Source organism: Rhipicephalus microplus, chromosome X, assembly GCF_043290135.1.
Source record: "Rhipicephalus microplus isolate Deutch F79 chromosome X, USDA_Rmic, whole genome shotgun sequence".
NCBI lineage: Eukaryota > Metazoa > Arthropoda > Arachnida > Ixodida > Ixodidae > Rhipicephalus > Rhipicephalus microplus.
In genome coordinates this window covers 387,939,551-387,962,455 of record NC_134710.1, presented here as the reverse complement: position 1 = coordinate 387,962,455, position 22,905 = coordinate 387,939,551, and the positions used below count along the sequence as shown (strand labels likewise).

Genomic DNA, 22,905 nt, shown 5'->3' with positions numbered 1-22,905 from the left:
GCCTCTAACTTTTATTTTGCAGCAAAACGTTTTGCTGTTTGAGACTGCAAAAAGTGATGAAGACATTCGGACTCCATCAAGGTGTCTTCACTGCAGCCCTGGAGTAACTTGACAGTCTTCGCCATCTGCTGCTTCCAGATCTCCTTCACCACGCTGGCGCGAATGGTGTTCTCGTTTTCCCAGATCTGCCTAATGATCTTCGCTCGCGCTGCATAGATCTTTCTCGCCGTGTCGAGGCAGTAGGCCGTCCTGCTATCGTCGCGGGGCTCGTTCACCTCGACGTTCGGAGAGAGGACGGGCGTCGTTGACAGGGCATCGTTATGCGAAGCAGGAACGATGCTGCCGGCGTCAGTAAGTTGATCTCAGATCAGGGAATCCTTGGCCGTCGAGGCTCTGTTTGAGCTGGACTACCTGGATCTCGAGCTCGGACTTTTCGTTTTCTGCCTTGTCGAGCTTGCGCTGAAGGCCTTCCACCTTTTGCTTGTATTCCTCTATGAGGGAGCTGTACATCAGCGTCTGTGCGTTGACGTTGATGACATTTTTGTGGGCCTGCAGCTTGATCTTCATGGCGTGCTCGGCATACTTTAGAGTGTTGTGGGTGTCAGTGTAGCTGAGCTTGGATAGTGACACGGCCGCAATCAAGAGCGTGCGACCCGTGCAACCCAGAGAGTTTTTCAGGATGTGGGTCAGCTTAGAATCCCGGTACGGAACCCGCTAGCCCCACCCTTGGAGAGGGCATCAATGCAGTTGCCCTGGGCCAGAAGCGACCGGTTTATTTTGGTGCCCTCGCGTATCCGGTTCTTGATGTCTTTTTCACGGCAGCTACACGCTCCGAGCCGGCTAGGTCGACAAAGCTCATCTTGGAGACGCGAATCCCCTTGCTCATGCTGGTCACGTTCTCCGTCTGCGTGACGTAAACCTGAAATATCGCATGGGACCGCGACGACTCCGAGTTGGCATGGGTGGCGTGCTGTGTGCTGTTCCTGTTGCCTATCAGGAGGAACTCGAACAGTGCCCCAGACTCCTTCACCTTGTGTATAGAAAGGTTGGAGATGGCGATGACCTTGGCTGGGTCATCGCGCACGACCAACGATGGTCCTTTGGGGCACATTAGGTCGCGTATGACCTCGTTTTTTTCATGTAGGCGACCGCCACGTCGCATTACTGGTCCTCGGAGCGGACCTTGTCCACGCGGCGGTAGAGCTTGCTTGCCGTCAGGGAGACCACCCCGGGACAATCCTCGGAGCCCAGCATCGTGAACGTCTTGCTGGTTCCGGTTGCACCGTACGCGAAAATGGAGCAATTGCAGCCATCAAGAAGCGTCGTCAGCATCTCTTTGGTGGTGCGCTCAAATACGTACTCATTGTCCTTATCTTCACCAAAGACCTGATCAAACATGAAAGAGTGGTCCTTGCGCGGGATGACGAAGCCCGCGCATGTCTGCTGCCCTTGAAAGATGAAGGACTCGGCTTCGGCTTTGAGGTCTAACATGAGGCACCTGTCGTCAGCCACGCAGACGATGCTAGACGTCTCTGACTCGTGCTCGTTTAGTGGGCGCACGGCCACGTTCACCACGCCCCGGGCGACGGCGGGTTGTTGCCAAAGCGGCGGCATTTCGGAGCCGACTTCGCGGTGTCGCTGGAACGCCACTTGTCGTTCTGCAGTAGTGCCACTGTCGATGCTTCGGTGGCTTCGACAAAGGAAGCTCCTTGCAGATCCTACGGATGTCGGGCTGCGCTCTCCGCGATCGGAATGGCCGACATGGTGCGCTGGTCTGCTGAATGATCGCTGCGTGTTATGGTAGGTTTTTTGCGTGTCTATCGTGTTCAGTGCACGCGCCTCTCGTGTTCAATGCACGTGGTTGGTTGGTTGGACCCAAAAGGATTGGTTCAACCCACTACGAAGATCGGCCATGAATCGCGCGGCATTGGTATCTGGAAAAAAAAGAGAGGAGGGGGATGCTTAAATAATTTTTATATAAAAGCTTAGCTGTGCTAACAGACTAAACTGAATTGTTGAAAATTCGAACAAATAAAAATAAAATAGAAAATAAGTAAAAGTACAGTGTAAATGTATAAGTTAGACTAAGTACAAAAATAAATAATGAGTATGTACTTATGAGGTTACCATGGTAGCCGTTTTGATTCTCGTGTTCTATGCACGTTGTGTTGCTGAATAAACATAGCGAAATTCATGATTCACATTATCGCTTGGCGAACATAATCTTTAAATATAAACACCATCATTTGGGATCACTAGTTCCTTGAAAGACTGCTCGGCGTGCATTTTGATAATACATCATTTAAAACAAATAGGCGCTGTCTCGTTCTTATATGTGTTCCTCCTCAAAGGTTTTTCAGCCAGTGCTATATATTAAAAAATTTTTTTGTAGTAGAGCTTAGACTTTCTCTTTTTCGTAGAGCAGGGATCGAGTTTTGTAATTATCGAATGAGGCAAGTCATAAGGACAATTAGTGTCATAAAGACATGGTTAAAAAGGCTGTAAAGGATGCGGAGTGAGTTTGAAAATGAACCCAAGTGCAGAAGCAAATGGAGAAGAGGCTGACGCGAAGTGTAGATAATGTGAGATCGAGGAAAAATGAAGATAACGATGGTTGCCCAGAGTGAACTGCTGTTGAGAATCACCGAGCTGAATACTGCGTTGGCGACATATCAAGAAAAAACGAGGGCAATGGGAGAAAGGCTGAAGTCCGCCGAGGAAGCACTAGCCAAGGTGAACAAAAGAGTGGCCGACAGAGAGAACAGTAGGGCACCGGCAACCAGAATGGCGGAGAAAAAAGAGCTAGCAAGTTTGGAAAAAACTGGTTCAGCCGGTTCAATTGTCGCAAGGCCCAGCTTCAGTGAAGAATTGGCGGAGCTGGGAGGGGACAAAGGCAGCCAGCCAGCTTCGCAGGTGCAAGTAACCCCCAGGTGCAGTACGCTGCATCTGAAAATTCACAGCACGTAATAAATGCTAGAGACTCGAATTTAAATCAATGCACACAAGCAATCAGAGAGAGGGTAAGAGGTTACAAGAGGGTCGCAGTAAGGACTTTCTCAGGTCACAAGCTGGAAGCAGTCATGAGGCAAGCGAGCGCAAAACTCAAAACTACAGCTGATAGACAAAACCTCGTGATAATTTCAGGTGGTTTAAACGATGTCTTAAAGGAAGATACGGTAGGACTAGCGACCACACTGGCGAAAGGGGTCGATGACATGAGCGCCATTTCTGCCCAGGTACAGGCAGTGATATGCACGATCCCGGAGGTACCGGTGCGTGACGGCAACCTGCAAAGGTGGTTGTCAACGCAAATCAAGAAATATGGCAAATGAGTCGAGAGAAAGGCTTTGAGGTGGTGGAAATAAACAGAGAGGTGCAAAGGTGGAGTGGTTTTCAACGAGACAGAATTCACTTCGATGAGCGGCTAGGTCATGAGGTGGGTTGGCAATTTGCAGGACGCGCAGTAGCTCTTTGGGGGAAGGAGGGGCACGCAGGCCCTTCGGGGTGCAGGATAGCTAGTAACGAGGAAAACAACCAGGGATACTCTTTGACAGGTGGTGTGGACAGATACGATTCTAAAATGGCACCAGTATCTAAGATAGGTAGAGTCCGGGGCAAAAATAGACGTAACCACAAGCGCCGAGTCGCTTCAGACATAGAGTATATTAACGTGCAGTGTGGCAGGAATAGACTGAAGTGCGAAGATATAGAAGAACAGCTAAGAGAGGAGAGGCCGATGGAATACGGTTTTGTAGAAACACATCTTCTGGACATGGAACAACCCCCTAACATACCGGACTACGCGTGGGAATATTGTAATAGAACAGATGGTAGCTGAAAGGGGGGTGGTATTGGGGCATTTGCTCATAAAAGCACAGACTGGCAAAGGGTCAAGCAGGAGTGCAAGGAACATTTATGGCTAAAAGGGAAAGTGGCAGGGCAAATGACACTCCTTGGTTTGGTGTACTGGTGGACGGGAGCAAAGGCCAGAGTGGAAAACCAGGCAATGGTAGAGTGTATATCAAAGGACATTGAGGAGTTAGGAGGAGAGTGCGAGATAACTATACTTAGAGATAGGAATGCGAACATAGAAGATATAGATGGGTATAGCAACCCAACAGGCAAAATGATCATGGATATGTGTGAATGACATGATTTGATCATTTGCAACAGTACCGAGAAGTGTGGAAGGCAAATAACATGGGAAGTAGGAAGGCTGCAGACGACCATAGATTACGCACTGATGTCACATAGGATGTATGGTAAGCTCGGGGAAATGCACATAGATGAAGGTGGTTCCAGAAGTCTCAGTAGTGATCACAAGCGTATCAAGCTAAGTTTTAGAAGAGTAGTGAAAGTGGAAAGGAAACAAGATGAGCAACTACAGGAAAATTTTTATTCAGAAAGGCAAGTAGAAATAGCTACTAAACAAATTGAGAAAGTAATGACTGAGGATAATAAAACAGTGTGGGCATACACGAATCTAATTAAACTGTATGAGCTATAGCTTGCTAAGGCAGTTGACAAGTCACCCCGGAAAAGAAGACACAAACAAAGAGTTGGTGGGATGGGGAAGGTAAGAGAGCCATAGCAAAATGTCGGGAAGCCTCTAGGGAACACAGACATGCTAAGCAGCGGGGTGAACAGACAAATGATGTTGAATGACCATGGGAAATCTTTCTAAGCTGTACAAGGGATGCATCCCTTCTGATTGATGAAAAGACTAGAAGAAAGGGAGCCCAGTGGCTGGCAGAAGTACATAAAAAAGATTGAAAGGCAGCTGTAAAATTTTAGAACCATCTAAACTCCCTTAGAAATGAGACGAGCTTAGAGCACATTTTTAAAACTACAGCTCAAGGTGCTAGGCTAGAAGGGGACGAAGCTATTGAATATAAAAGAACAAGGGTGACAAAAAAATTTCAACAAAAAAGTGCTCTACGCACCACAACAGACAAGGATGAATCAAGTGGCGCAATGGCTCCATGTTCACAACGAGAGTGGGAAAGGGCTGAAAAGTGGGTTCCTAGTAGTAGATCAACAGGCCCAGATGGCATTCCAACTATGCTGATAAAGACATTAGGTCCGAAGTTTATGCAGGCTTTGAGAGAGGCAGTGAGCAAAAAATCGATGGTGAAGTCTCCGATAGATGGAAACTTAGCAGGATGAGCGTGATCTATAAAGGAAAGGGGGGCAAAGCTGACATAAACAACTACCGTCCTTTAACAGTGACATTAGTGGTCTGCAGGCTGGCGATGGAGATTATAAAGGAAAGACTGCACGCATGAATAGAAGATGAGGGGGTGCTGGGGAAACTGAAGAATGGGTTTCTGAAACACAAGAGGTTGGAAGACAATCTGTTCTCACTGACGTAGTACATTGAAATAGCAGAAAAGGAACACATGCCCTTGTGGCTAGCATTTTTGGATATCAAGGGAGCATACGATAGCGTGGTTCAAGAGAACTTGTGGGGAATATTGGACACACTAGGTGTGGAAGATGGAGTCACTGATTTTTTTAAACGATATCCATAAAGATAACAAGGCAGTTATAAAGTCGGAAAAGCAGGTATCCAAGCCTACAGAAGTAAAACAGGGGCATAGGCAGGGGTGCCTCTGTCACCCTTGTTATTCATGATAGACCTACAAGGATTAGAGGCCAAACTAGAGGGAAGTGGACTGGCTTCAACCTCTTTTTCGTCAAACAAGGAAAACTCATTGAACAGGCGCTACCAGCATTGATGTACGCAGATGATATAGTGCTAATGACCGACAACAAGGAAGATTTGCAGAGATTGATGGACATCTGCGGTAACGGGGGAGATAGGTTAGATTTCAGATTCAGTAAGGACAAATCAGCAGACATAATTTTAATCATAATGAAGGTGTGAAATTAGAATACAGTATTTCACGCTAGAGATAACAGATAAATACGAATATATGGGAGTATGGATAAGCAATGGGGCCGAGTACCTAAGGGAACACGAAATATTCGTCACTATTAAAGGTAACAGGAATGCAGCGATGATGAAAAACAGGGCACTCTTGAATTACAATTGGTATGAGTTTATGAGAGGAATATGGAAAGGGGCAATGGTTCCTGGTCTGACGTTCGGTAATGCGGTCTTGTGCATGAGAACACGGCTTAGTCGTGTGAGCCACTGCCCGATCTAAAGGGTACAGACATATCAATCCATCCATCCATCCATAAGTCACCCGAGGCAGCGTTGTGCTGCGCAGAGACGGGTGTCCAACACGCACGCGGGCGATGCGAAACATTAAAAATATATATATTTTTTGCTCGTGCATGGCCTCGAATGGCGACTGAGAAAATATGTTAATTAGCTTCTGGAAAACAGGGACGCCTACGCGGGTGCGTGACTGAACTGAAATATGGTCAGGTCGACAGGATGCCGAAAGTGAGCGCGGGATGGCACTGAAACATTTTATCGATGTGAAGTGGTAGAAGAGTAGAATGATGAATTCAGTTGTGAGCCATTTCTTGGAACACCTCCCACGGCGAACCATCATTTCCTCAAGCAATAATCTGTCAATAAAACCCCATCATTCATAACGTCATACTCAGAAACAAGAATCACGAGCGTTATCTGGATGAAAACCTTTTATTTTCTGCACATAGGTCATACAATGCATTTCCGAGTAGTGACTCACTATCTGTTTACAACAATACATTCTTAATATTTGGTGGCACGTCCTTTTTAATTACCCAAAAAAAAGTTTTCTAGTTGACAAGCGCCCCACAGACTATCGGGCTGTTAGCCTAGGTGATGCGCCTGAGCTTCAGGTACTTCCTCTTTTCACGGGAAGATGTTCGCTCCTTGTGAAGAACCTTTGTGTAAAAGCGCAAATGGATAAGCAGAAAAGAGTTGTTTACTCTATAGAGGAGACCCACGCCAAGTGAGGCGCTGTGGAGCGTGGCGCTGTCAGTCAATGGGGTGAGAAAACTGGTTACTCGAGTGTTGGCCCCTCCGCTGTCCCTTTCAACCTGCCTTGAAAACACGTTGCTTCGCTCGCAAGCTGCACGCGTTCTGCACGTGTTTTTGAGAGTCTCGCGTCGCGCTCTGTCCGCATTTAATGGGATGCCGCAATTGAGATTTTTTTTTTCGTGGCAGCAATTGGGTAAAAGGGCAGCGAAGCAAGTTGTAGCAGACGATGCCGTCCTCGTCTGAGTGAAGTGCGTTTCGCAAGTGAAAGACGACGCTGTTTACGTCATTAGAGGCGAATAAAACTCTCTGTACGTTCATAACTACATACCTGTTTTATTTGGTTTGCTGTGTGTACTATGCGCTATGTTTGTTGCTGGATGTATGGGTAAGGCCGCTTCTCGTGCTTTAGGTTAAGCGGTTCTTGCGCTGTGACTGCTATTAGTTGGGATACCTTAATTTACTAGCACCCACCCAAGTTATCGTGTGGAATATAGACAGCACTTGAAAAATAAATGGTCTATTTGGGGCATCTTTCGGACCCACAACGAAAAATGACATCTATTCTCGCGTGTCCTTCCTTGCATTATCGCCGTGCTCATCGCGGGTACTTTGAGTTTACGAACAGCGTGCGTACCATCATGATGAGCGCCCAGCTTTCAGAGAAACTTTTTTTTGTGTGTCTAATCTGCAGGGGACGAGTGCATTGCTATAAAGGCATTTTATCTTAGTCACGTATCAAAAATGCACCATGTTGTTCGGGCTGCCCCTGCACACTCAGTAACAACTAGTTCACTGTATCTGCCAACGGACGTGCAACAATGGCTAATGCATTTTTTTCTTTTTTTCATAGTTGTCGTGGTCGTGTCCACTCAAGCGGGAGCGTCGCATCTCCAGCGGCAAATGTAATTGCATCGCTGGCGTCTCTAGCCATTCTAAATCGCTTGAAAGCGAGTCATAGACATCAAGGAAAACAGAGTTCTCTTCATCTTTCATTGCTGGTTTGTCTTGAGCAATACCTTGTGGCACAGCCTGCTCCACAGAATTTTGTGCTGATCCGGCTCTCCTCACAGAATGACGCTTCCACCTAAGCAAAATAAGGTTGTGGCAGAGATTAGATCGTGCCGTTCGGAACAACGTTCATACGTTAGAGTTTTTTTTAATGCAGATATAGTACGGTGATCATCATTGAGCAGTAGTGCGGCAGATAATAATAGTTCTTTATAATGTTCAAGCATAAAATGTACAAGAAGTCTGAAAATTAGTAGGCGCGGTTTCCGTGATCCTGTTAGTAACGCCTCACATTCACAAAATAAAACAAGTACTGCATACGAAATCAAACTCTATAAATACATGTACGATGGCGAAATACCCCGTTAAAAAAAACTAGCAACTGTGACCATCTGTGTGCACTGAAACACTTCATACAAGAACTTCATGGAGATAGCTGCGTATGAAAATTTATTGATTAAACATTTTGCATTGTCTGTTGCTTGAATCATTTTTACTTTGTATGAAAACTATCAAAAAAGTAATGTGCTTGTTATAACCACGTTCCAATCTTACCCTTAAAATGTAGTGGTGCTAAAGTGCCATGTTTGGTCAAAACCCTTCTATTTTCGCTTTACTTGATAATTGCGCATACGCGGAACGAATTCTCGCTGAGCTTGAAATCAGAAATCAAGAGTACTCAGAAAATGCTTTAAAATACATAGAAAGTTATGCGCATCACTGCCTATCATACCTCTTCGCCGATTCTGCGTGAGGTGTCCGTTTTTGTAAGCCGCTGTAAACACTGTCAGCACATAAGACGGATGCAGACTTGAGTCATTTTTGCAGTCTCCCACAAAATGTATGCTACAAATCATTTCCAAGCTTTTGGCAACCACACACTTCCTTCGGCGCTGCGTAGATATAAAAATATATAACAACACATCACCAATACTACATGTGTGCACAGCTTCAACTAATACGTCCCCAACAATATCGAATAATAGTACCAGCATGAAATATGTTTTCGCTATTTTTTAACAATGCTCTAAAACGGACGTTGAAAATTTATACTTTAAGATGGGGACGTGCATCTCCCAGTACCTCGATAGATTAGAGGAACGGTGACGCAAGAATTAACACCTGTTATTTTTAATGCATCGTGCGCCTGCTAATCTTTATGAAAAAATTGTTTACTTACTTTTTTCGGCGCACTGCTTTAATCCATTCCTGTCGTCTGCTTGTTTCGTACCATCGGTTTGGTAATCGGTAGAATTTCACTGGTGGAGTCGACCCCTTCATGTTTGCATGGTTATTGTGACAGTTGACGACCCCCTTTCTGTTGGGGTGACAACGCGGAACGAGGGACGTTTCACGTGCAGCGCGCGCTTCGCAAATGCGTGCAAGCCAAAGGGAGCGAAAGGGTCGCTAGACGCTACTATTGTGCGCTTTTTCTGGCAGGGACGCTGGCGTCGGCGGGCAAACTTGAGTGGGTCTCCCCTATTGGTGAGGCTCCGACCATGTTGTGCGCAGCCCAGTGTGACATCTTTTGTTTTCAAGCAGATAACAACCTTTTCTGTCAGTCTTAAGCTCGTAGTACCTAACCCACTTTGAAAAAGTGATTTCAAAGGCATCTACAAAAGTGACGAGCTTCTCCAAAAGGCTAGCCCATAGACGTCCGCAGGATGGGGGCAAAGGGGACTGGCAACCTGGGAGGGGGTGCTAAATCTGTTCTATAGATTGACTAGGCAGCGGGGCACTCTTATTGTCATCTGAAAGGGGGCGTAAAATCTGCATTAAACACTGATTTAATAAGGAGGAGGTGCCCTGAAATGAACCTTCGCCCCCCCCCCCCCCCCTCTCTGAATGGCAAGCGCGCCCATGGGTCTATCCCTTTCAATGGGGACAATTTCGCCAATCACAGTGTGCTCGAAGTGCCAGGAGATGTACCTCTCGCCGAAGTGCAGCTCGCACACAGCCAAATTTTCTTGAAGCAGCTTGTCAGCGCGTGAGATCGCTTTCCGCCACTGCGCTAACAGACTCGCTGTACTCCCGTTCATGCCTCAAACAGTAGAGAACTACCCCGAGTATTATCATAGATCCTTTCCTTGGCAATTTCCTGCTTAAAAGTTCGATAGATCTCTATACGGACTTCTTAATTTTCCTATTTTCCACATGTCAGTCTGCGTTTCCTTCACTATCTTCTTAACCGATAGTTCTTTTTGGTTTGGCCACCTGCATGCCTTCTAAGTATTTACCAGTCAACTTTCTGGTTCGCTTCCTCCATTTTGTATCGGCATTCTTCATGTACAAGTAGCTGAAAACCTTCCTAGCCCAACGCTCCTCCTTCATTTCTCTCAATCGCTTCTCAAATTTTATCTTGCTGCTAGCTTCCCTGCCCTCAAATGATGTACATCCCTTATCACCTTGTACTCCCTGATTTGGTGTATTCCCGTGAGCTCCTAAAGCAAGCCTACCTATTCCACGTTGCTTAATTTCTAATCTTGCTTGAACTACTGATCTCATGCACAAGACCACATTGCCGAACGTCAGCCCAGGAACCATGAACCCTTTCCATATTCCTCTCACAACATCATACCTATTGTAATTCCACAGTGCCCTATTTTTCATCACTGCTGCATTCCTGTTACCTTTAGTCGTCATGTATATTTCGTGTTCCCTCAGGTACTCGGTCCCATTGCTTATCCATGCGCCCAGATATTTGTATTTATCTGCTATCTCAAGCGTGACCTCCTGTATCCTAAGCTCACAACCTTCGTTGTCATTGAAAATCCTGACTGCTCATTTTTCCTTACTGAATCTAAAATCTAACCTATCTACCCCATTACCGCAGATGTCATCAATCTCTGCAAATCTTCCGTGTTGTCTGTCATTAGCACTATATCATCTGCGTACATCAATGCTGGCAGCGCCTGTTCAATGAGTTTTCCTTGTTTGATGAAAAAGAGGTTGAAGCCAGTCCCCTTCCCTCTAGTTTGGCCTGTAATCCTTGTAGGTACATCATGAATAACAAGGCTGACAGGGGCACCCCTGCCTATGCCCCTGTTTTACTTCTGTAGGCTTGGATACCTATTTTTCCCACTTTGTAAATACATTGTTACCTGTCTAGATACCCTTTAAAAGAGTAGTGACTACATGTTCCACGCCTAGTGTGTCCAGTATTCCCCACTATTCCTCTTGAACCGCGCTATCGTACGCTCCCTTGATATCCAAGATTGCTAGCCACAGGGGCCTGTGTTCCTTTTCTGCTATTTCGATGCACTGGGTCAGTGAGAACAGATTGTCTTCCAACCTCCTGTGTTTCCAAAACCGATTCTGCAATGTCCCCCAGCACCCCCTCATCTTCTATCCATGCCTGCAGTCTTTCCTTTATAATCTGCATCGCCAGCCTGTAGACCACTGATGTCACTGTTATAGGACGGTAGTTGTTTATGTCAGCTTTGTCCCCCTTTCCTTTATAGATCATGCTCATCCTGCTAAGTTTCCATCCATCGGGAACTTCACCATCGGTTATTATTTTGCTCACTGCCTCTCTCAAAGCCTGCTTAGACTTCGGACCTAGGTCTTTATCAGCCTAATTGGAATGCCATCTGGGCCTGTTGATGTACTACTAGGAACCCTTTTCTCAGCCCTTTTCCACTCTCGTTGTGAAAATGGAGCCATTGCACCACTTGATTCGTCCTTGTCTATTGTGGTGCATAAAGTACTTCTTTGTTGAAATTTTTCTGTCACCCTTGTTCTTATATATTCAATAGCTTCGCCCCCTCCTAGCCTGGCTCCTTGGGCTGTAGTTATAAAAGTCTGCTCTAGGCTCGTCTCATTTATTAGGGAGTTTAGATGGTTCCAAAATTTCGCATCTGCCTTTCTATCTTTTTTATGTACTTCTGCCAGCCACTGAGCTCCCTTTCTTCTAATCTTTTCATTGATCAGAAGGGATGCAGCCCTTCTACAGCTTAGAAAGGTTTCCCATTTTCTTACAACATCATCTATCGGTTCACCCCGCTGCTCAGCATGTCTGTGTTCCATAGAGGCTTCCTGACGTTTTGCTATAGCTCTCTTAACTTCCTCATCCCACCAACTTTTGGGTTTGTAACTTCTTTTCCGGGGTGACTTGTTACGCGTCTTAGCAAGCTCTAGCTCAAAGAGACAAATTAGATTCGTATGAACGATTGGCCGCGCCCCCACGCGGCTCCTTCTCGGAGGCTTCAGTGCGCTCCGTAGGCGTCGCTTGCCGCTCATCACACTTTCCTATTCTAGCCACTGGAGTTGGGGAGACGACCTGACATGTCATAGCGACACGCGCCCAAAATCGCGACATGCCCACCTCTTCTGCCACGCGGCCACCCGAAAGAGGCATGCCGTCTGAACAGGTTCACATACTCGCCCCCTCACGGCTTCCAAAATCCCGCATGGCTGCTCGGCCGTGCCGTCTCTGGTGTGAACGAGCCTTTATTGTCACGCAGATTTCAGCCAGTGGCAGTGTAAGCAGCTTCGTATGGTGCGAAAACTTCATTGGGTCCCGGAGGTCGAGCCTTGGTTAACCCGTACCCCACCCATGCCGGGACTGGCGGGTCAGTGTCATCAGCTTAACTTTTCGCTATTTTATTAAACCGTGTGGACGTAACTTGATGATTTGCTTATCATACAGTGAAAGCGAGCGCACTACCTAAAGCAGTGTAATTTCGCAGCTCACCCCTTAGGCCGCCTAAAATATATTTCGTTTTTGATTAGGCATCTAAGGCTATCGAAGGCCATCGTCTTAATAAGCGGAGTTCTGTCGTATGTACAGTGGTCGGAACTGCGCCTGAAATGTCGCACGACGGTGGCGATAAATTGGTAAAGACATTAAAAAAACGAGACAATCTAGCTTCACGACGTCAAGCATGGCAAAGTAACTGTAATCGCGATGATTTTATCACAGTAATACTATGTTCAATGATTTCTGTCCACTGGGTATTCTACAATATTTAATGTTTCTTGGTCCGAGTAGGCATATAGATGAGACAGGTTTAAAAAGTGGCATCACAATTTAAAACAAGAAATTACTTCTATGGCATAATGAGGAACTGAGTTGGAAGGGCATAAACCCACACTATCAGTTTCGTGTTGAGAAGAATTCTCTTCTTCACGTGAAGGAGACCCGTGGCTGCTGATTGAATTGAATAAGGTTTTATTGGCTCCTCCAAAACACAGATTACTGTGTCGGGAGTGCTCCCACGTGGGGAATCAGATGTCGAGCTTTTCATCTGTCTCGTCGAAGCGCTACCTTTTACATGTGTGCCTGCTGATTCGTCATCGCCATGTGTTAGAGTCACTGTCTCTACGCGCCATAAATTTGGCGTACTTTCAGTGGTCATGTCAGGACCTTCAGATGCAGTGTAACCTTATGACTCCCGTCGCTTCTGAGAATTCGGCAGTAGAGCCAGCCGTTTTCGCAGAGCTTTCTCGTTTTTTTTAATTTGTTGCTGCAAATTCAGGTAATTTGGGTAGCCCCGGTAAAATAGCAGGCGCCACATTCTAAATGAGTGTAGGTTTCTTTGGCTTGAGCAATAGCACGTCTCCCTTGTATTCTGCATAGTATATGGCAGAGATTGCTTCTTCCGAAAAATGCTTCGCGCGGCCATGGTCAGCAGGCTGCAAGGCTCCGTTAGCTCTCAGAGTTGCCCATCGCCACTAATCCAAGCACTATAGTTTACAAGGAGCCTTGTAAAGCGACACACGCTCAATACAAGTCCGATACATGGGCTAGCAATTTTGGACAAAACATTACTTGCCAATTTTGAATCATCACCCCTGACAAGGCTACTGACGAACACTCAGAGTCACTTGCAGCGTCGAGGTATATGTGAACTGAATCCTGAAGTGCGAATTAGCTAAATAAATGCACGGTGAAGGCTCTCAGACACAGGGTATTTCATTTTTAGCACAAAGTGTCATGCAAGCAAAGCTTTCGGGAAGATGTTCCATCGCGCTCGAATTTCGGAATGAGCGCCACGCGAACACCTGGCGCCCCATAGAGTAGCGCCCTCTCAACTCGCGCGACGGCAACTACTTGTAGCTCAAGGTAGGGTGTCTAGAATTCGGAGGTGTGAAAAGCACCCGTGGAAACGGTTCTCTGAAGTGCACCGATGCCGCAAGGGGCGCTGTAAGCAGGACCGCGTGGCATCGTGATTAGTGGCTAAAGTCAGGCACGAGTAATAATTAAATCCTTTTCTGCAAAGTACGAATCTTCAACCTAACTATTTAAGGAAAAAAACATATCTAGTTTTCGGTTCATTAAGTAATACGGCTGTGTGGCGCTAGCCACCGCCCGATCCAAAGGCTACAACCATAACCATCCATCCATCCATCCATCCATCCATCCATCCATCCATCCATCCATCCATCCATCCATTCATCCATCCATCCATCCATCCATCCATCCATCCATCCATCCATCCATCCATTCATCCATCCATCTATCCATCCATCCATCCATTTATCCATCCATCCATCCATCCGTGGCGTTGAGCAGACGATGTACAGCGCATGCAGCCTTGATGTGCTCGACAAACTTGGCTCGCACTATTTCGCGCGAGTCCCACTTTCGATTGCTAATCGCTTTTTCTCAGCGTTTGCAATAATAAAGAATCCACTTCATGTCATTCTTCGAAAAATTGGGTTCACATGCATTATCATGCAGCAGCCTGCATACGGAGTAACACTGCGCGCTAGTAATATCGTTCGAGGCATGTCAGGCGTGCTGCGTAATTTAAGCACCATGTTTATTATTATTCTTTTACTGATGTTCTGCCATTTCGCTTACTATGTATCAGTGAATTAGGAATCACTGAAAATGATTGAAGTAATATTCAACGCCTATTCACATTGTTATGAATTTTCTGCTCTTATCGACATGTTCCTATCTGCTGGCTGCTGATGGAAGCATCGTGTGCACGTTTTGTCGGCAGAAAAAATAAAGGCATTAGTTGAACAATAACATCTTTGGTTGCAGAGCAAGTCACTTTGATCTGTGCAATAAAAAGCAGTTTACAGGACACAGAGCTTAGCCCACGTGGCTTTCTTTTCTTGCTTTTTTTGGTTGGCCTCATTTAAAAATGAATGCTGTGAGTTAAGCAATATAGGCGTCTAAGTGATTACGTTACCTTAATAACATGCTCAAAGAAATCGGCCTCTAACATTTTCCTTATATTTATACTCGTGTGCAACAGGCCGTGTGTACGCAAGCCGTTTGAAAAAAAAAAAAAGACCCGCCTGCATCTTGCCAAGAGGTGGGGAGGGGGGCTCGAGTATTTGCGTCACAGAGTCTGGAGGGTATCGCATGAATGTTGAGTAATTGTATGGAATGCCTAACTGTGATTTCGCGTTTATTATTCTTATTTACTGAATGAAGAAAAAGCGTTGCCTTCAACGAGTGATGGGACGCTGATTTTGGGTTATGCCCCACTACTGCTTGAAGGTACTTTTGTTTCCATCACACCTTCTCAAGTCCAGCAAAGCGTCAAGTCAAGCGAAAGGCAAGTAACGACGCCCTTGATTGAATTCCGTATGCGCAATCGAGTGCCTACATTTAAGGGGTGGCCAGTGAACGGTTGGGGGGGGGGGGGGGGCGTGACAGTTTTGCGGGTGACTTCCTGGGCTGGCACGATACGTGAACATAGAGAGTGGTGTTGTCGACGGCGCCGCCGACGCCGGATCTATGACATCGTGCGAATAATAAATGTCCCGCTTTAAAAAAAATGGTCAGCTTGCTCTGAAACGACTGAATTAAGTGGCACGTACACCCCTCCTGACATGTAAAGGAGACTACCCACTGTGCCCACGCCAGTAGAACGAGGGTGTCCTTTTTTTATGCTGAGGCAAACTGCTTTGCGTAGTTCCCTGTTGATGCAAAGAAAATCCTCCGCTGTCTCTCATAGCGCACAACGTAACAATGTGGGCACCACTTAATCAGCGTCAACTTTCGGTATTGTAAGTTCTCACGTCTCAAACAGCTCTTCGCGCGCCAGTGCTCAGGACAGATGTTTTTTCTGTCGATGACCTGTACCTGTAGGGCTTTGTGAATAGGAAATTTTAGACGCAGATCAATTACGAAATGAAGTAGCATAACTACTACGAGTCCAATATGGATTGCATATTATTCAAGTATTAAAACAACAGTTTTAAGAACAGTTGCTTCAACAATACTTATTTGAAATAAACAGTCAGAAACATCAGAAAAAGAATCGTTACGACTAATTTTAATCATTGAAAATGTCATTATTAGCAAAACTTGGGTAAAGTCATTCAGGCAGTGACAGCCGATGTCAAAGATTTGGGTGTTCATTGAAATAGAGCTGTTAATTTAGAACTCATGAGGGCGTTTTCTGGCAACTTTTCAATTACAGTGAGGCATAAAAATCAACAATATTGCCACCTGGTTTTCTGTGCCAGTGAACAGTAAGCCAGTTCTGTGCCAGTGAACGAAGACGGCGAAGACGAGCAACCCGTGCAAACCTTCAAAGGAGTTTTCAAAGGAGCTTTCAAAGGATCATCTCTGTTACCACTATTTATTTATTATCCAATTATCATCCAGTCCAGTACATAAAACTGTTCCAATTTGCTTCTACGCTGATGATATTGTTCTTTTCGCGTCATCTCGAGATATCAATACTTTGTATGAAATCTTATAGTCATACTTGTGTGAGCTTGAGGTATGGCTTGGTGGGCTGTCTTCTTCGCTTAATGTTAGCAAATGTGCACTGGTTGTATTTCCTCTATCTGTTCCCGTATTTCTTTCACTGCATTATCTAAATGATCCGATTTTAGAAGTAACCGCACTAAAATATCTACGCATTATTTAGGTGGGCAGTTTAAATTGGCAGCAACTAATAGAATCAAACACCCGTAAAGCAGAAAGCGTCTTAGGATTGCTACGCCAGTTTTGCAATAAGAATTCAGGAATGCGCAGGGCTACGTTACTTATTATATACAAACATTACGTTTGTCCAATTCTGGAGTTTGGGAGCGTTCTGTTTTCAGGAAGAGCTGAGTACAAATTAGTACCTCCTATACTGCTACAAAGGCGAGCTCTGCGGCTGCTTCTCGGGCTACCTATAGGTGTGTTGCGAATAGCGTGTTTATTTAAAAGCTCAAAACATTCCACTTGATGAAATATTTTGACAGCTTACCGTGCAAACACTTTAAAAACTAACTAAACACGCGAATAGCGTGTTTATTTAAAAGCTCAAAACATTCCACTTGATGAAATATTTTGACAGCTTACCGTGCAAACACTTTAAAAACTCTACGATGAACCCCTCTCCCGTTCACAGACCATTTTCATCAAATCTCCAGATTCTTAAAGCGCCCGTGGCGTCGCTATAAAAAAGTAGAGTCATTTTCGTCGAGTCTTTGCTATTGAATCTTCACGTTTCCCTCCACCATTTAACTCCCCAAACTTTATACTCGAAGCCAGTTGACTTAGTTTCCGATGAAATTTTCCCAAAAAACTCCAAGTTACTTCCAAATTATGATATGGAGGGCTTCCTTCAAGACCATTGCAGTAATTTTCCTAATTACGTGGTAATTTCGACGGATGCAACACAAAATCTTTAGAAGGCTGGAGTAGGCATTTTTTCTCATCAGCTTAATTGATCTTTTGCCTTCCGATTGGCTGAGTTCACCTTATAGTTTCTCGCAAAATTCATGGCTATTATATTGGCTCTTCGAAAACTAATTTCTGAGCAATCAGAAGCTAATAATATTTCGGGTGGTTTGTCTGTTTGTACAAATTTAAAGTCAACAAAGCAATCTCCTCTTCTCAGGATATTTTGGTATCTAGTACCGCGTCCCCTATTAGAAGTTCGATTTGTTTGGGTCCCAGGGCATGCTGGAATTGCACAAAATGAATCTTCTGGCTCGCTCGCTTCAGCAACTTCAAATTTTTTGGTGATACTAGTACCTCCACAGTTTTTATTACTGCCGAACGATTCAAACGCGTGTTAATCCTAAAATCAACGGAAGGTTGCTCCTAGAATCTGAAAAAATTTCGGCACTTGCAATTCACATGGAACACCGCAAAATGCGTTTCCCGTCTATAAGAGGTGACATCACAAGCTTTCTCTGTAGAGTTCCTTGGCTAAAATTTTCTCTTCACAAATCAGGATTTTAATTAACTAACCTGTGTGCAGTTTGCAATGAACCGAAAATAATCGATCACTTTCTTTTCACACGCCACTGTTTCGCCTCACTGCGCCGAACAATTCTTGAGAGACTGATTTGTATGCTGGGATTGGCAGCTACTACATCCACCCTTTTATCGTTTGGAGCCAGTCAGTTAGGTGCGGGCCGCAGTTCTATTCTGTCAGTGCTACAAAAATTCATTCAGACAACCGCAAGGATACGCTGCTAGAGGTACTGCCAGATATATCCAATTCTCGCTCCTACTTTTTCATTTTTGCTAATTTTTTATATATATTCTGGCTTATCTCATTCTTCTGCCCTTTTCAGCTTTTTATATTTGATAGGAACGTTAATATTCTTCTTATCTAATTTATCTCTTTTTTAGCAAGCGTTTTGTAGAAAAACTACAATATAATCTATGGTGCGGCCAATCCCCCTTGTGTGTATGAGCCAAGATCTTCTAAGTGATAAGACAAAGCAAGAGTCGTTGAGTTTAATGGGTTGCAGAGCGACAGACTTCAGTTGCACTGTGGTGGCCAGCCGCCAATTGGGAGCGTGGAGCAGACTTGTGAGATCCAGTTGACCGTTTGACCCGTTGTTCTGTTTATCCGCCAATGTGACACCGGGAACCTTGGCCTTTTTGACAACGGCTTTCTGGGTATGTCGTTGGTCCGAGCTGCAGCAGTTTCGGGCCTCCAGAATGACGTAGAGGCTGCGCAGGTGAGGAACTGCAACGCTGTTCAGGTCCTCGCAGTAGCTGCGCTTCTGGCACAGAAGTTTGGCGAGCTCGGCGAACATCTGTCGCTGACCCAGCATTTCCGTTCCCTCGGCCACCAGCTCCAGTTTATACCCCTGTCACACGGGCACCCGCGAAGACCGTTTAACTCCCTCGTCCTTACGACAACGAAGATGTGGTCCGTGTCACACGGCCACCCTTACCCAAACGAAGGTAAACGGAGCGTTTCGCAAAGGACGTTCAACGATCTCCCTTCGCAGCGAAACGAGGTACTCTCGTCCCCAGCAGTCTAGAGGTCACAGAAAAATTTCGAGCACTAAGTGGCCGCAGTGAAAGAATAATACATTTTGGCAATCTTAAACGTTCTTTCGTTGCAGTACTCATTCCCAACGCATGTTTGTTTACATATATTTACGCCCGCAAGAGTTCACTTACTCTCAACACCGATGCTCTACACTCCCTGCCTCGCACGTGGTGCTTCGCGAGTCGGGCCGGCCGGCGCCTTTGAAAAATATTTCGTCCATGCGTGTGGTTGTGGTCGTCGCTGTGTCACTCTTGGCTGAAGAACACAAAATGTGCGCTCACGAGGCAAGGAAGCACAAGAACTTTCGTATACAAACATGAACACATGCAACAAAGCAACTAAAAGCACAATGCGGCCAGCGTCACTAGCAACATCGCTACATTTAGCGAATTCGTTTTTCTTTGAAAATATCTTTATGGTTTGTTAGCCTCTTACCTCTTTAATAGTGGTTTTTTGTAAAAACCCTAGAACGAGGATTCACAAAGAAATCAACAGAGATAAAATTAGAATACTTTTCCGAAAATCAAACAGCGCCAGCTGAGCCCCCTCGCGCCATCTGTTACAACTTTTTCGTTGCCGTGTGACACTGGCACAACTCCTTCTCCGTCGAACCACCTAGGGGAGATTTACATTGACGGTGTTCAACGGAGTTTAGTGGTGGCCGTGTGACAGGGGTATTAGGTATATCCGCTACCACAGCAACCGGCAGTGGGAGCTTCATTCGGGAGGTATTTGCTGCACTCGAAGTTTCGCCTTCGTTTGTTATGAAGAGCCTCTAACTTTTCTTTTGCAGCAAAACGTTTGGCTGTTTGAGACTGCGAAAAGTGATGAAGACGCTCGGACTCCTTCAAGGTTTCTTCACTGCAGCCCTGGAGTAACCGGACAGTCTACGCCATCTGCTGCTTCCAGATCTCCTTCACCACGCTGGCACGAATGATGTTCTAGTTTTCCCAGATCTGCCTAATGATCTTCGCTCGCGCTGCATAGATTTTTCTCGCCGCGTCGAGGCAGTAGGCCGTCCTGCTGTCGTCACTGGGCTCGTTCACCTCGACGCTCGGAGAGAGGACGGGCGTCGTCGACAGGGCATCGTTATGCGAAGCTGGAACGATGCTGCCGGCGTCAGTATGTTGATCTCGGAGCAGGGCATCCTTGGTCGTTGCGAGGCTCTGTTTGAGCTCGACCACCTGGATCTCGAGCTCGGATTTCTCTTTTTCTGCCTTGTCGAGCTTGCGCTGAAGGCCTTCCACCTTTTGCTCGTACTCCTCAATGAGGGATGTGTACATCGGCGTGTGTGCGTTGACTTTGACGACATTTTTCTGGGCCTGCAGATCGATCTTCATGGAGCGCTTGGCATACTTGAGAGTGTTGTGGGTGTCGGTTTAGCTGAGCTTGGACGGTGACACGGCCGCAATCAAGAGCGTGCGACACGTGCCACCCAGAGAGTCTTTCAGGATGCGGGTCAGCTGAGAATCCCGGTACGGAACCCGCTGAGCCCCACCCTTGCAGAGGGCATCAATGCAGTTGCCCAGGGCCAGAAGCGACAGGTTGATTTTGGTGCCCTCGCGTATCTGGTCCCTGATGTCTTTTTCATGGCAGCTACACGCTCCGGGCCGGCTAGGTCGACAAAGCTCATCTTGGAGACGGAATCCCCTTGCTCATGCTGGTCACGTTCTCCGTCTGCGTGACGTAAACCTGAAATATCGCATGGGACCGCGACGACTTCGAGTTGGCATGGGTGGCGTGCTGTCTGCTGTTCCTGTTGCCTATCAGGAGGAACTCGAACACTGCCCTAGACTCCTTCACCTTGTATATAGAAAGGTTGGAGATGGCGATGACCTTGGCTGGGTCGTCGCGCACGACCAACGATGGTCCTTTGGGGCACATTAGGTCGCGTATGACCTCGTTTTAGACTTTCATGTAGGCGACCGCCACGTCGCATGACTGGCCCTCGGAGCGGAGCTTGTTCACGCACAGGTATAGCTCGCTTGCCGTCAGGGAGACCACCCCAGGACAATCCTCGGAGCCCAGCATCGTGAACGTCTTGCCGGTTTCGGTTCCACCGTACGCGAAAACGGAGGAATTGCAGCCATCAAGAAGCGTCGTGAGCATCTCTTTGGTGGTGCACTCAAAGACGTACTTGTCGGAGCTAACACGGGAAAGATCCAGCCCTGACAGCGTTCAGTTTTCGAATTGATTTTTTTTATATCGCGCTGCACCCACCGCGCGCCCCAAATGCCAACTTCTTCTTCCTTGACGAGCGGCGCATTGAGGCGCTACAGGGCTCCCCCCGTAGCCGTAGGAATCACCAGAGGAGTCGCCCAGTGGACATGCTTGGATGTTGGCATCCAGAATTTAGATTGAAACCCCGCGGCCGCGAGAGCGGCGATATACGCAGGTTCCAGTCGATCAGCAGCCACGACGTCTTCACGGCCAGTGATGTCCAGCGTGAACGTCTTAGGTGTACGATGGAGTACGCGGAATGGGCCATCATAGGTTCGTGTTAGTGTTGGCCGTATTTGGTCACGCCGAACGAAGACGTGACTGCAGTCATGGAGATCCTGAATGACGAAGACAAACTCGGGGTGTCGGTCAGCAGGAATCACAGGAGCAAGGTCCCGAAACGTGGTGCGCAGCTCGAATGCACGTGGAGGCATCGTGAGTGGAAAGTGGTGATGATGGCTCAAAAAATTTTCCTGGAAGACGCAGGGAAACGCCATAGACTAGTTCGGCTCATGAGCAGCCGAGATGCTTTCAATGCTGATCAGATGCCCAGAAGTACGAAGGGTAGGTGGTCGAGCCAACGTTTCCTTGGCTGGTGAGCAGTGAGGGCAGCTTTCAGTTGTCGATGAAGCCGTTCGACCATGCCATTGGCGGAAGGATGGTAGGCAGTTGTGTGGATGTGTCGAATGCCCAGGATATTGGCAAGTGCGGTGAAAAGGGCCGATTGAAACTGACGACCGCGATCAGTGGTGACGACAGAAGGGCATCCAAAGCGTGACACCCAGCCGTTTGTGAAAGCCTTGGCAACTGTTGGTGCTGTAATGTCGGAAATGGGAAACGCTTCCGGCCATCTGGTGAAGCGATCCACACATGTCAGCAGGTAACAGGCTCCTTGCGATGACAGAAGAGGACCGACGATGTCGAGATGGACGTGAGAAAACCTTGCGTCTGGAGGCAGAAACGGGGATGTTGCCGTGACAGTGTGACGGTGAACTTTAACGCGCTGGCACTCAAGGCAGGTTCGCGCCCAGCGTCGGACATCAGCATTGATGCTTGGCCAAAGGAAACGAGATGTGACTAGCTTCTGTGTCACACGAATACCAGGATGGCTCATGCTGTGCAATTGATCAAAAATTGCACGACGATAAGCTGAAGTCACGAAGGGCCGAGACACACCAGTAGACGTTTCGCACGTTAATAATGAGGTAGAAAATGGAAGCGGGCACTCCGTGAACGATAGAGACGTGGATGAAGAGCGAAGACGATGCAGCTCGGGATCGTTGCTTTGGGCAGCTGCTAGCTCTTCCATGTCTAGTGGTGGCTGGGTCGACAAGGCATCGATGCGGGAGAGTGCATCAGCAGCAGCATTTTCCGGCCCATGTACGTGTCTGAGATCCGCAGTGAACTCGGAAATAAAGCATATAGTTGACGGATCTCCCGTGCAGTATAATTGCTGTGATTGCGATGGAAGGCAAACGCCAGGGGCTTGTGGTCTTTAACGACGTAAAAGTCCCGGCCCTCCAATAAATG

General features: G+C 46.6%; 1 protein-coding gene and 1 pseudogene across 1 annotated transcript; both read right to left on the bottom strand.

The window, feature by feature from the left end:
• Positions 1-348: 348 nt before the first annotated feature.
• LOC119161924 (kinesin-like protein KIF18B pseudogene) lies at positions 349-1,614 on the bottom strand (annotated as a pseudogene).
• An 18,920-nt stretch (positions 1,615-20,534) lies between these two features.
• On the bottom strand, positions 20,535-21,264 carry LOC142775417 (kinesin-like protein KIF18B). The gene is made up of 3 exons (XM_075876815.1): positions 21,102-21,264; positions 20,798-21,026; positions 20,535-20,751 (listed from the first exon to the last, which is right to left on the bottom strand). The coding sequence occupies exons 1-3, from the start codon at positions 21,262-21,264 to the stop codon at positions 20,535-20,537; spliced, it is 609 nt and encodes a 202-aa protein (XP_075732930.1).
• Positions 21,265-22,905: the final 1,641 nt, after the last annotated feature.